The sequence below is a fragment of the Pterocles gutturalis genome, unplaced genomic scaffold (assembly GCF_000699245.1).
Source record: "Pterocles gutturalis isolate BGI_N339 unplaced genomic scaffold, ASM69924v1 scaffold17540, whole genome shotgun sequence".
Classification (NCBI taxonomy): Eukaryota; Metazoa; Chordata; class Aves; order Pterocliformes; family Pteroclidae; genus Pterocles; species Pterocles gutturalis.
The window spans coordinates 19,831-32,645 of record NW_010146204.1 but is presented as its reverse complement, the minus strand read 5'-3'; the positions used below and the strand labels follow the sequence as shown (position 1 = coordinate 32,645).

At 51.7% G+C, this 12,815-nt stretch overlaps 1 protein-coding gene across 1 annotated transcript in view; it reads left to right on the top strand.

Annotated features, from left to right (window-relative positions):
* Positions 1 to 12,019, top strand: part of LGR6 (leucine-rich repeat containing G protein-coupled receptor 6) — a 69,703-nt gene extending 57,684 nt beyond the window's left edge. The window contains exons 12-15 of the mRNA XM_010085659.1: positions 420 to 545; positions 2,662 to 2,822; positions 8,802 to 8,882; positions 10,782 to 12,019. Coding sequence (XP_010083961.1) covers positions 420 to 545; positions 2,662 to 2,822; positions 8,802 to 8,882; positions 10,782 to 12,019 — 1,606 coding nt within the window. The remainder of the gene's footprint in view (positions 1 to 419; positions 546 to 2,661; positions 2,823 to 8,801; positions 8,883 to 10,781) is intronic.
* Positions 12,020 to 12,815: the final 796 nt, after the last annotated feature.

Sequence of the window (12,815 nt, the reverse complement as noted above, 5' to 3'; positions counted from 1 at the left end):
GCAGGAGGCACTGCAGACCATCTTTGCTGGCTCTGGAGGGCTCCCCAGTCCTCAGCCCCCCTGCTAAGACTCCTGCGTACTTTATGGGGTGGGAGCTGCTGTCATACCTGATCCGTTACGGGGGAGGGGCGGGGGAAGAGATGCGAGGGGCACATATCTACACAGGGAGGTAGATACCACCCAGAGCTTACAGCGTTGAGCATTAACCCCTGCCCCTCACTTTGCCCAGAGATCGCAGTATCAATCTGTTTATCTCCAGAGGATCCTGGTCCCCGTGCAGCACCCAGCCACATTTCAGCATCCCATTTGAGGGATCAGGCAAGGCAGGCAGCATCGCTCCCCAAGCCTCTGCTTGTCTGCGATAGCACCGGCAGCAAAAACCCTTACCACCGTCTCCCTTTCTGCTTTCCCTTCATCAGGGACTTGACTGATAACCAGCTGGTCACGCTGCCTCTGGACGGCTTGGGTGGACTGACCCATCTGAAGCTCCAAGGCAACCCGGATCTCTCTGAGCCCTTCACCAAGGAGAGCTTCCCCAACATGAGGTACTGGTGGTGTCAGCTCTCCCACTCCCGGTGCTCAGCACAGCCTGTATTTGCTTACAGCAATCAGCCTCCTGCTTCCCTTGTTTATCTCATGCTTTCCTCCATCCTTTCAGGCCATTAGGTTGAGGAAGCTTCATCTGCTGCTAACACGCCTCATCTTTTAAAGTCTTCCGTGGGAGAGCGGTGATGCACGCCCAGCGCACCGCCCCCACCCCAAACACACACACAAGTGGAAAGCATGGAGCGGGCCCAGCTCAGGGCTCCTCTCAATGGAAAACATTCCCAGAAGCCAGTCCTAGCTAATGACATCCAGCTTTCCTTCAGTAAACTCTGTTTGTGTGGCCATGTCTTGTCTGCTATGGATTAATGAGGAGCCTGAAGGGGTCAAACTGAGCAAGATGAGGCTGCAAAAGGCTCAGAGCACAGTGCTGCACTGCAGGCTCTGGCTCTCCAAACCCTCCCTCAGTGGTGGGTCTCCAGCATGGCACCCGCCCTCAGGCTGAGGGGTCCATGGTCCAGATGACTCAAATTCCCCTGAAGTAAAGCCATCTTTTGCTTGGGTCTCTTTTGCTTTGGCTTGGAGCCAAGGATGCATGAGCTGGTGCTCCTACTTATCCAGTACAGGTTCCCAAGGCTGGAGCGTCTCAGATTTAGACACCCACTGCTGGGGTCACAGGCCATTGCACCAAGATTAGGCTTAATAGCTCAGGTCTGATAAAAAGTGTGGAGCTCTCGCTTCGGTCTGCCTCAGCAGTGGTGCCTGTAGGACTTTCTTTTCTGACTTTTTTGACTCATCATAGCTGGGATCTTCTGCGTGACTCATTTCCAAATGGCAAGGGATCCTAAAAGTTTCTGGAGGGCTTTTCAGAGCCAAGATGGCAGGCCCTTGTGCAGAGCAGGTCAAGTTCAGCATTTCCAGGGGTGTTCGTCCTCTAATTCCACTGATATCTGTGGAGCTGGTTTGGATTTATACCAGAGAGACTGGATCGGCAGGAGCAGTTCATTGAACCATGCCAAGGGATGGACCCATTAACATTTCCTAAATTTGGGGGTACTGCCACTAAGTAGCCTAGGGGGCATAAGCTTGGAGGAGTCATCTGAGAACAGTTCTTAGCCATCCTGGGAGTATCTGTACCTCCCTACCACCTTTCAATAATAGGGTTTAATTTGGAACTTATAACAGGAAGCAAGCTTGTATACAGAGTTTCCATAGCCTCCCAAGGCTCAGCCAGAAATGTTTGGGAACTTAAAACAAAAGCATATTTTTAGAATATAGAGTTTCACCATATTTACTGATCTTGTCAGAAGACCTTAATTGTCTGGAAAACCTGAGGTTCCTCTGCCTTCATCAGCAGTCTTCCTGACTCCCAGCAAAGAAGCAAGAGTTTGCTGTCTTTGAAGAAAATGCAGCTGCTGACTGATAGCCTGGTATTTCATCCAGATGATGTTCAGCTGCTGCTTAATTAACCTTGTAATACATGCTATAATTAACAACTAACAATTGTACTTACAAGTAGAAATCCGACATATTAAAATAACTTGGTACACTTGAGAGACCTGAGACATCCCTGCCTGAGCTGGCAGGGGTGAGCCACACTCGTGCAGCTGGAGTTTGGAGGTGCTTCTCTGACGTTCAGCAACAAGCAAGGGGCACCTTGCACTTGCTCAAGCTCTCAGGAAGCTTCTCACCTTGAACAAAGAAAGGATGCCCAGCAAAAAATGACCTTGGGGTAAAAACTGAAGACTCCACGTGCTCATGGCATATTGTCAGAGCCATGGGAAAAAGAGGCTAATTCAGTCTAGGAAGAATTGCAGAAATCTTTTTAGGAATTATCCAGCAACTTTAGTGCAATTTCCAAACCTGGTGTTTGACAACATCCTATTGACAGTGTCTCAAGCACCAAAAGTGGGGAAGTGCAGAGACACTGTGGGGTGAGTTGGGTCCACACTCAGTGCTACACGGAGTCCCTCATCAGAGCAAAGTCCTGCTCCAGTGTAACCATCACCTGATAGACTGGCTTTTGTCACATGTGGAAATTAAGGAAAAAGTGTAAAGCAATGGTGAGTCAGGTCACGGAGGTGACGCACCTAAAAGTTCTGCTTTCCCCCTCTGCAGAGTCCTCGAGGTACCTTACGCCTACCAGTGCTGCGCCTACGGAAGCTGCAGCAGCTTCTTCAAGATGTCCAACCAGTGGGAGGCAGAAGACTTGAGCCCTGAGGAGGAGGATCCCCACAAGAGGACCATGGAATTGTTTCCAGGTCATGCTGATAATCACTGTAAGTAAACTGGGCTGAACGGTGATCAATCCATGGACAGAGCTGTGAGCTAGGATGCGAGCCCACATTTGCAGGAGCAGTCCCCCTGCCAGCCATGGAGCGACACGTGCCTTGGAGAAGGCAGACTGGTCCTTCCCCAGCTCCGGGGGGCAGTTGCTCTGAATGGGCTTCGATTAGTGTCATTGCGTGGAGAAAGAGCTGATCTGGTGCATCCAAACCTCCAGAATCTAACAGAAAGATCTGGCAGTCCTCAACAGCATGGACAAATTTTCTAACTTCGCCTTGCTGACTACAGAGGGAGGGTACTCAAGCCCCCTAAGCAAGGTGGCTGACGTTGTACAGGACAGCTTCTGGGCTTGGTCATGAGACTTCTGGGCAGCACGGAGCCTCTGGCAGGACATCAGTCTTTGTTGCTACAGCATACAGACCCTAGGATTAATCTGAATAAGAGAATGAACTCAAAGAACTGGAATGTGCAGCTGGCTGGAGGCAAAGAGACCTGTGTCTGTGCTACTTCTGTGCATGTACCCTGACACTAGGCAAAGGTCAGGGTTAGGTATGAACAAAAGGACACGTTTGGGGAATACAATGAGCTCAGCACAGGGGCTAGCCTCTGCAGGGCAGAAGTGGTTCCACAGTTAAAGATGAGCAGCGCTTTCTGTGCAAGAGTCAATTTATTCTGTGCTCCAAAATGCACTTCTGCATAGACTTCCATGAGATCTGCTGCACAAGGCCAGCAGAGGCGCGTGCAAAGCACACCTCCTGCACGCAGACTCACAGCACAATGGCAGCTCCAGGCAGAAAGCTGGGTGATCCCTTTGCAAGGGAATCTCAGAATAATGTGAAGAAAAGCATGAGCCCCTTTGCTTCCTCTGTAACTGCTGGAGAGTGGAAATAGCATTTCAGGACACAGCTTGGATGCTGCCTTTGTGTATATGTTTGTGTAAATACAGAGGCCACATGCACTTCTGAGGTCTGAAACACCCTGTAGGCAAAACCACATCATGCTGCGTGCCTGGAGGAGATGGGGAGAGGGCTGAGGCCCCAGGAAGCACTTGTCTCACCTGCTCCCCGGAGCACTGTGTGCCCAGCCACAGCCAGGGGCTCTGCAGAGTCTCCTCCGGCATCCTAAGCAGGCAGGACTAGATCTAGAGACAGATGTTGACCCAGAGCTGTTGGACTCTCTGTGTTACAGCAGTGATGGGAGGCAGGATGACCCAGACACTTTATGACACAGCCAGCGAGTGAGTCACCAGCCCTGCATCTCTGCTCCTGCCATCTGCCTTGCCCCGATCCTTCACAGACTAAGAATAAGCTTTAGCAATGTAAAAAGTTTGGCCAGAGGCTAGCAAGTGTGATCCCTACCGGCATGGTGTGGCTCCTGGAAGCATGGTAGACTTGGTGGTTACACTGGGCAGACAGTACAGAGGAGCCATATGTTACGGTCATTGCTGCAGGAATTTCTTCTCAGCTGGGTCAGTTTTTCCATCATTAATGCAGCCCATGCTTCACCAGTCCTTGTGCAGATAGTCGGGCTGTTTGCCCAGCAAATTACAGCATCTGTGACAAGACCCAGTATGCAGCCAGGGCCCATAGTACTGCTTACAGACCTGCTCTTGCTGGGCACAAAGCATTTGATGTCTCAAAGGATACTTTCTCCTGGTTCTGTCGGCAGACCAATACCTACCACAGGCTCCCAGGCCTCTAGCCTCAGCCTCGTAGATTCTATGTGTGTTCATGAGATATTCGGACAGAGGGGAATGCTGACTGATTCTAAGATGTGCCAGATGAGACTATTAGCAGCTCGTAAAGGCTCACATTTTCAGATGTTAAAGCACTGGGTTTGTCTTGAAATATCAAACCACAGAGGTGCAAATATGAAATGCACAAGAACATCCTTCCTTGCTATGTGCAGCTTTTGCAGATGACTCTCCTTACCATTCAGAAATGCCTGATCTACTCTTGACAATGAGGGATTTGTGATATTGCTATTTTACTTAATTAATTGTCACTTTATTTCTGTTCCCAGTGCTTCCTTTCTGATGGCCACCAGTGGTATTTAGCTGGTTATAAGAATCTTGTAACACTTCCTCATTAAAGAGGAAAAAACCTCCCAAACATTCCTTCTATGCAAGAGATAAAGTGGTCTCGTTAGTAGAAAAGAACTCAGGGCTCTGTCCTGGCAGCATACAGCCAGGCTCACCAAGGCACTTGGATGCTGTGGGAGAACTTGTGAGAGGGATGGGGCACGCTTCCAGACAGTCATGTCCTCTCAGCCTTGCGCAGTGCTTCCAGCAAGGGACTTCGAAGCCCTTCACAAACAACTCCGCAGATCCTCACAACGGGGTGGTGCAAGGCGACCTGTCCCAGGCAGCCACGTGGGGGCGAGAAATGGGTCCCTGGTGGCACAGCCCTGCTCCAGAAGCCAGGCAGCATGTCCTGCTCCCACATCCAGCACCCATCCCTCAGCCGAGCCCAGCACCCAAGAGACCGTTGGGCTCCAGCCACAGAGTGCATGTGTTGCCACGAACCCTGGGGCCAGCTCAGCTCTTTCCCATCCTCCCTGGACCCTGGATGCCTGGGAACATCCCAGACACCACCCAGGTGTGTCCGTTCACATGCGAGTAATGGCCACTCAAGGCCCAAAGGAGTGTGGTTAGTACATGTCTCATCACTCTGTCACCTTGTCACGACAGATACTAAAGGTCCCATTTCCAAAATTTTTCGTGCTTGGGATATTCTTCTTTGGACTATAATTGGCAGCATTTAGCAGATACCCTCTGCTTCAAGGCTGCCCTGTGTGGCTGGGCAGCAGCCCAAAGATTGCTCAGGGGCTTGTTTGACAGGACATCCACCCAGCAGTGCCCGGCAGCTCGTTCCTGCCACCATCCCGAAACTGGCTGCAGAGGGAGGACAGGCAAAGTGCAAGTACTGCCATTGCCACAGGGCACTTCCATCACAGTCCCAGCACCTCCCATTCGGGACCACTGGTTTGAGGATAGAAAGGGATGTATTTACTTACAAGCATATGTTCACAATAACGGAAAAAAGCTATAGAAAGCAAGAAGAGAACACACTTGTATGGTTATCCTTGACAACAGGACACTGCTTTACCCAGTCCAGCGCTTCCACTAGCTTGTAAAGCTGACTAATTAACTTTTGCAACCATCCAGCAAGCCCCAGAGAGTCCTTTGAGCTTCACTTTTCCCGCTTCCCTGTCATTCAAGAAGGCTACTCCAAAAAGCACCTGTCTTAGCCCCTTGCAGCCACCCATGCCCTAACGCTGAGGAAGAGAACAATTATCTGCAAATCCCCTGGCTAAGGCAGACAAAAAGGGAAGAAGCATCCATCCCAGTGTTTTTTGTGGTACCCCTTTTCCAGCAATTCTCCTCCTCTTCTTCCCACTTTGGTGTTGGTAAAGCTGAGACCCATTTTCCATGGAAAGAGCACAACCAGCAAAGTGTTTTTTTTCCATAAGGCCTCACAAAGTGGAGGCGCCTTAGCAAAATCCCCATAAATAAGGGCTACTTCAAAAACAATGCAGTCTGCCTTGCTAGAACACAACAGCCATTTTCTTTTCTCTACGGTTCCCAGGCTGGCACTAGTACTGATTTCCAGCAGAGAGGTACATTTTCTGCTTTGAATCCTGCTGTGCTGGCCAAGGATTGCTTTGCAATTCACAGATAACTCAGGAGTCCAGGGAAAACAAAAGATCGCTCCTTCACTTCATGGAAATGTTTAACATATGCTTAAAACCATCCTTTGTGCATCCTGGCCCTCTGAAGAGAAAGGGGATGGGGGCAGGTTTAACATTACCATGGGCTGGGTGGCAGGGGGCCACAGAAAGTGAAAGCCTCGGCATTGATTTAGGTATTGTGACTGCACATCACAGCTTCCACACTGTGGATGGAAAAGACACTGGAGATTTTTAAGACTATAAAATACAAGGAGGAAATATTTTTCCATCCCACTGTGAGTTTTTTCTTGCCAGACTCCAAAGCAGCAGTAATATTTCAACTCTTATATAGACAGATTTTTAAAATGACATTTTTTTCCAAAGCTCACTGAAGCTGAGAAAGCCACAGTGCTTGTCAGGAAGCACTAAAGATAGCGTGTTATTTGTCATCATTCTTTAATCAAATAATCCTAGTCATATTTTCAAACAGAGGCAGGGTGCAGACCTCATGAGAGGCACCGTTGCTAAGCAGATTAGGCAACTAAATCCCACTTAGGTTAGCCATATATTCAGCTCTGCGGGAACCTGCCTTCCTGGCCAGTGTCTGAGCTGCCGGCTGTACACCTGAGCACCAGCATCCATCCATATCACCCAAGGGAGAGTTCATCCCGCAGCCACAGATCCAGCTCCCTGGCTATCAATCAGGCTGCAGCAAGCACAAAACACATTATTTCCCCTTCCTCCTGCTCGCAGAAAACCCTCCAGTGATCTCCACTGGGAGCAGAAGGCCGTGCTGGTGCCATGGGTGGGGACGATGCAGTGGGACAGGAGCTGTCCTGGCTGTGTCCCAGTGCTGTCAGTCAGCAGTAGTTTGAGAAGAGGAACAAGGAACAAAGCAGAACAGCATGTCTTGGATTAGATTAAGAGGATGCCATTCTCCTCGGTGATGACCTACACCTACAGGCCATCGAAAACACCACTGAGGCCTTTTCTCTTCCAACAGCTTCTCCTTCAGCCAGAGAGTCTCTGCCCGGCACTCGGAGAGCCCAAGCCTGGCTCAGGGTGCAGCTGCCGGGGTGATGGAGATGCTGGCCCAGCAGGCTGGGTTCTGAGGGCAGCGCAGTTGTATAACCCCCACAGATCCAAGTCTGCAGGCATGACCAATCAGTCTGTCTTTAAGCAAGTCCAGGACTGGGAACTCTGCAGGGTTAAAAAAACAAGGCACCACAGTCCCAAGAAATCATAGGACAGGGAACTGCTGGAGAGAGTCCAGCGCAGAGCCACAAAGATGATTAAGGGAATGGAGCATCTCCCTTATGAGGAAAGGCTGAGGGAGCTGGGTCTCTTTAGCCTGGAAAAGAGGAGACTGAGGGGTGACCTAATTAATGTTTATAAATACGTGAAGGGTGAGTGTCAGGAGGATGGAGCCAGGCTCTTCTCTGTGACATCTAGTGATAGGACAAGGGGCAATGGGTTCAAGCTGGAACATAGGAGGTTCCGCTTGAGTATGAGGAAAAACTTCTTTACAGTGAGGGTGACAGAGCACTGGAACAGGCTGCCCAGAGAGGTTGTGGAGTCTCCTTCTCTGGAGACATTCAAAGCCCGCCTGGATGCGTTCTTGTGTGATCTGATCTAGGTGTCCTGCTCCGGCAGGGGGATTGGACTAGATGATCTTTCGAGGTCCCTTCCAATCTCTAACATTCTGTGATTCTGTGATTCTGTGATTCTGTGACATAAAATAAAGCAAGACATGTTGGGTTCTGTTGTCTTTTGGCTTCTGAGCCATTTGGTGGTGGTGGTGGTTGCTGACGAAGACTTTGTGCTACAAGTAGAGGCTAACGGGTGTCTTTGAACAAAGCTCCAAAGTGCTTGTTGATGAACTAACATTGGACAAGGCCAGCCCAGAAAGCTTCCATTTAGAAGATGCATTTGAAGCCTTTGTTTTCTGTAACCACATAGGCTAGAGTATTTCTTTATTTTTAATAAAACATGCTGGGAGGAGGGATCTGCAGTCACACAACTCTGGGATCTGGGGCTCTTACACTCAAATGTTGGGAGTAACCTAAAAACTGAGAGGTTGGCCACATTGCATCCCACCAACATTTACAAGACCTTCTCCTTCTACAGCAGTAACTGCAGGGGACAAACTGGACACCAGCAACTACTTTGAACTTGTGGGCTAGGAAAACTGGCTGGGAAGGTCTGTGTTGAGGACAGGCAGTGGGACAAGCTTCTGGCCCAGCTAGCCTCAATGGCCCTGCTCGTTCTTCTCTGAGCATCACTTCTCATTGTTTTCTCCCCAGATGACCTAGATGCGGATGACCTCCAGCTGGACCTTGAGGAATCAAAGCTGCACCCCACTATTCAGTGCACACCAAGCCCCGGTGAGCATCCAGGGAAACCCTTTGAACACAGCTGGGATCCTTTGAGCTTCTCTAAATCCCCCGGATCCCACGACCCTTCCTTGTAATGTCTTGCAGACGTGTAGATCAGAAGCCTGAATGGTTGGGCTTTGGCCAAAATGGGGACAAGGGAGGAGCTTCCTTCTCCCACAAGGATGTAGCTGCTCTCCTATGAGGAAAGGACAAAGTCATGGTAACCCTGACCAGGAGTCCCAGCATCACCAGCTCCTCCATCCACCAACCTGCCCGCAGTCAAACTCTGCCTCTCAAGAAGTTCCTGTTCCCTTGCAAGACTTGGACTTTGCTTTGTCTCAGCCAGCCCAAAATATTGCATGACAAGACCTTGTCCTTGATCCTCTGATCATACCTGCAGCACTACAGACTACTTTACTCTGTTTCCTGGGAGAGGGAGAGAAGGGAGGTGCTGGACTGCACCCAGCCACTTTCTCCTTATGTCCATCAAAAACATGCGGGTGGGCACAGGCTGGCTGGGACACGAGGAAGCTGCCTTCTGATTTTGTCCCTGTTCACAGCTCAGTGGTGTCACAGAACCACAGCTGGAGGCTGGAGAGGGCTGGCTCCATCCAGGACACTGACAGGGATGGAGTTTTCACCACTTTTCCCACTGATTTTGTTGCAAAAGAGACAAGAAGGAACAAGATTTTAGCAGAGGACTTGTCCTGCTGCCTGGGCACAGAGCTGCTGGCTCTCTGAGGAAAGCCCACCAAAGACCACCACCCCCTTTGAGCTGAACAAGATTTCTCAGGTTCCTCTAATTTCTTTTGCTCTCTACCACCTAAAACTTGGCCCATCCTGTTTCTGGTTTTGCTGAGCTCCCATCCTGAGCCCCTCACTGTAACATCTGAACCCCTCCCAGAGGCAAGTCTCCCTCATTGCACTGTCTCTCCCCCCCTCTCTTCTCTTTTCTTTGGCAACAGCATCCACCACCAGTCCCCTTTTTACCCCTCCATAACCTTCCCTTCTCACCTCATGTCCATCCTTCACCATTCTTTCTCCTGACATCCTCCCACGTTCTCCTTGCCCAGGCCCCTCTATCCCTTCCCTGCCACCCCGGCTCCCTCCCTCTCTTCCTCCCCGCCTGCTGTCTCTCCTTCCTGCTCTAACACTTCATTTCATCTTGGCCATCCCCTCCATGCAGAGGTCATTCATGCAGAAACAATAAGAGACAACTTAGCCAAGGTCTTGAGTGTAAGAGCAGAGGTTGGCAGTGTCAGAGCTGGATGGATCCTGCCGTCTCTTGCACGTCTCCACGCCACCGACTCCAAGATCCCAGGGGGTACGTGAGAAGGAACAGCTAATTGCAGAGTGGCCCAAATGCCAGGCTGACACCAGGCGTGTTAGAGGGTCTGGAGACAGGCAGAAATCTGGGCCATCATGGTCATGAGTTCCTTTGGACAAAGGCCCACCTGGAGCCCAGACTCTGCCCTGTTGAACAGCAAAGGCCAGGTGGAACATGAGAGCAAACAGGTTTCACCAGGCATACGGTCGCGGGGTGGCAATGCCAGGCCCTGACCTTTTTACAGTTTAGGAGCTCTGATAAGTTTGCCATTTGGCATATGACCTCTCCCTGCACTTTGTTTCTGCCCTGGACAAGACCTGAGAGGACATCCGGGTCGGCATGCCAGTGGCACCCCAGTGTGGGGACAGGGGAGCAGAGACAGAGCCAAGAGGCAGCACTGCTGCCACCCTGCCGCAGAAGAGGGTGGACAATGTTGTATGCACCTTTCCAGATGTCAGCAATCAATATGCAAGGGGCTGGTGGGGTCAGGAGAGGGCTGGCACCTGGCTGCTGCTCTGAGCAGCACCACTAGAGCAGAGCAGTATATTCTGGGTTTAACTTTGGGGTTTGTTTTCTTCCAGGTCCCTTCAAGCCCTGTGATCAATTGTTTGATAGCTGGATCATTCGCCTGGGAGTCTGGGTCATCGTTCTGGTCTCAGTGCTCTGCAATGGGCTGGTCATTTTGGCTGTCTTTGCCTCTCCCAGCTACCTCTCTCCAGTAAAGTTCATCATCGGCTCCATAGCTGGAGCCAACATGCTGACCGGCGTTTACTGCAGTATGCTGGCTCTTGTCGACGCCCTGACCTACGGCCAGTTTGCCAAATATGGTGCCAGATGGGAGACCGGTGCAGGCTGCAGGGTGACGGGATTCCTGTCGGTGTTTGCCTCCGAGGCTGCCATCTTTCTGCTGACGTTGGCTGCCGTGCAGTGCAGCATTTCAGTCTCCTGTGTGCGGGGCTACGGAAAGTCACACTCCTTAGGCAAGGTCAAGGCGGCTGCCTGTTGCTGCCTGTTGCTGTCCTCTGTGGCTGCCGTTCTGCCTCTCTTCTCCATTGGGGAATATGGAGCATCCCCTCTCTGCCTCCCGTATCCCATCCCGGATGGGAAACCTGCCACCTTGGGCTTCACTGTGGCCTTGGTGATGACAAACATGCTCTGCTTCTTGACAATCACAGGCACCTACATCCGACTGTACTGCAGCCTGCTCAAGGGGGAGTTCAGTGCCATCTGGGACTGTGCCATGGTCAAGCACGTGGCCTGGCTGATCTTCACCAACTGCCTCCTCTACTGCCCAGTGGCCTTCCTCACCTTCTCCTCCACACTCAACCTCTTTCTCATCACCCCAGAGGTCATCAAATCTGTCCTCCTTGTGGTCCTACCCCTGCCCGCCTGTCTGAACCCTTTGCTCTACCTGTTTTTCAACCCCCACTTCAGAGATGACCTCCGCCTGTTGAGGCAGAAGGGTCAGAACAAGGGGAGCTACCCCCAGTCCTGTGGGGTCGATGACATGGAGAAAAGCTCCTATGACTCCACACAGGCTCTGGTGAGCTTCTCCGACATTGACCACATATTAGAGACACCGGATGCCCTGGGAGTGCACCCCATCCTCGACAGCTACAGCTTCCCGTCCATGACACTTGTCCCCTACCAGCAAAGAGTGGGCACCAGGGGGAAGGAGAGGGGCTTCTCTGAGCATTGTCCCTGCCTCAGTGACAGTGAGGTGCTGATTCCTTCAGAGAGCCGAGATCCAGCCAGCAGCAGCCTCCGGATAGCCTTCTTCCCCTCCCCACCCACGCCGCCCTACACGTCTCACTTATAACCATCCTCTGAGTAGCTGTGCCAAACAGCCCCACACCACGCACTGAGGGCCAGCCCCAGCGCCAGGTGGCCAGCAAGGTGACAGCAGGCTGCTCCATGTAAAGCACCAGTACAACCCGCCTACCCTCACCCCCCATCATACCTGCCTGGGCAACCGGCACCGCTCTGCCAGCTGCCACTCGCCTGGAAGGGCTCTGACTGAGCTCTGGACACTTGGGGCTGGCCACGGGAGGAGACAAACCCCTGTGCAAGTGTTTCCCCTGCCAGGGACTGCCTGGGAGAGAGCCTCACCAGCTCAGGAGATGGGTCAGGGAGACCCTCTTCCTCATCATCCCACAGCATCGCAAGCCGGGAGGAGCCTGCTGTGAAGCCAAGCATGTCTTCTCAAGGCAGAGACGTCTCAGCAAACAGAAGCCTTTGCTCTGTGGCAGAAACACATGGAAATGGCCGACTGCAGTGACGTGGCCACCCATAGGGACCTCAGGCCTTGTCCTCCAGGGTCCTCCACAAGTCCCACAGACCCTTGGAAATGGCTTGTGTCTGCCCCATGCCATGGACTGGAAGAGCAGAGGAAGTGGGCTAAAAGCAGCTTATCCACATGTGCACCTGAGGTTTGGAACGCCTCCGTTTTGGGAGGCTCCACTTCGTCCACTGGGAGCCTCCTGGGCTGGGCAGGACCCCCATGTTCAGATGATACCAGGAGCTGGGGATGCTCAACCCCTCTTTCAGTCTGGCCCACAGTGTCTAAAAAGGGGTCTCTGAACCATAAGGCAGCCAAATCCAAACACCTCCCCGGA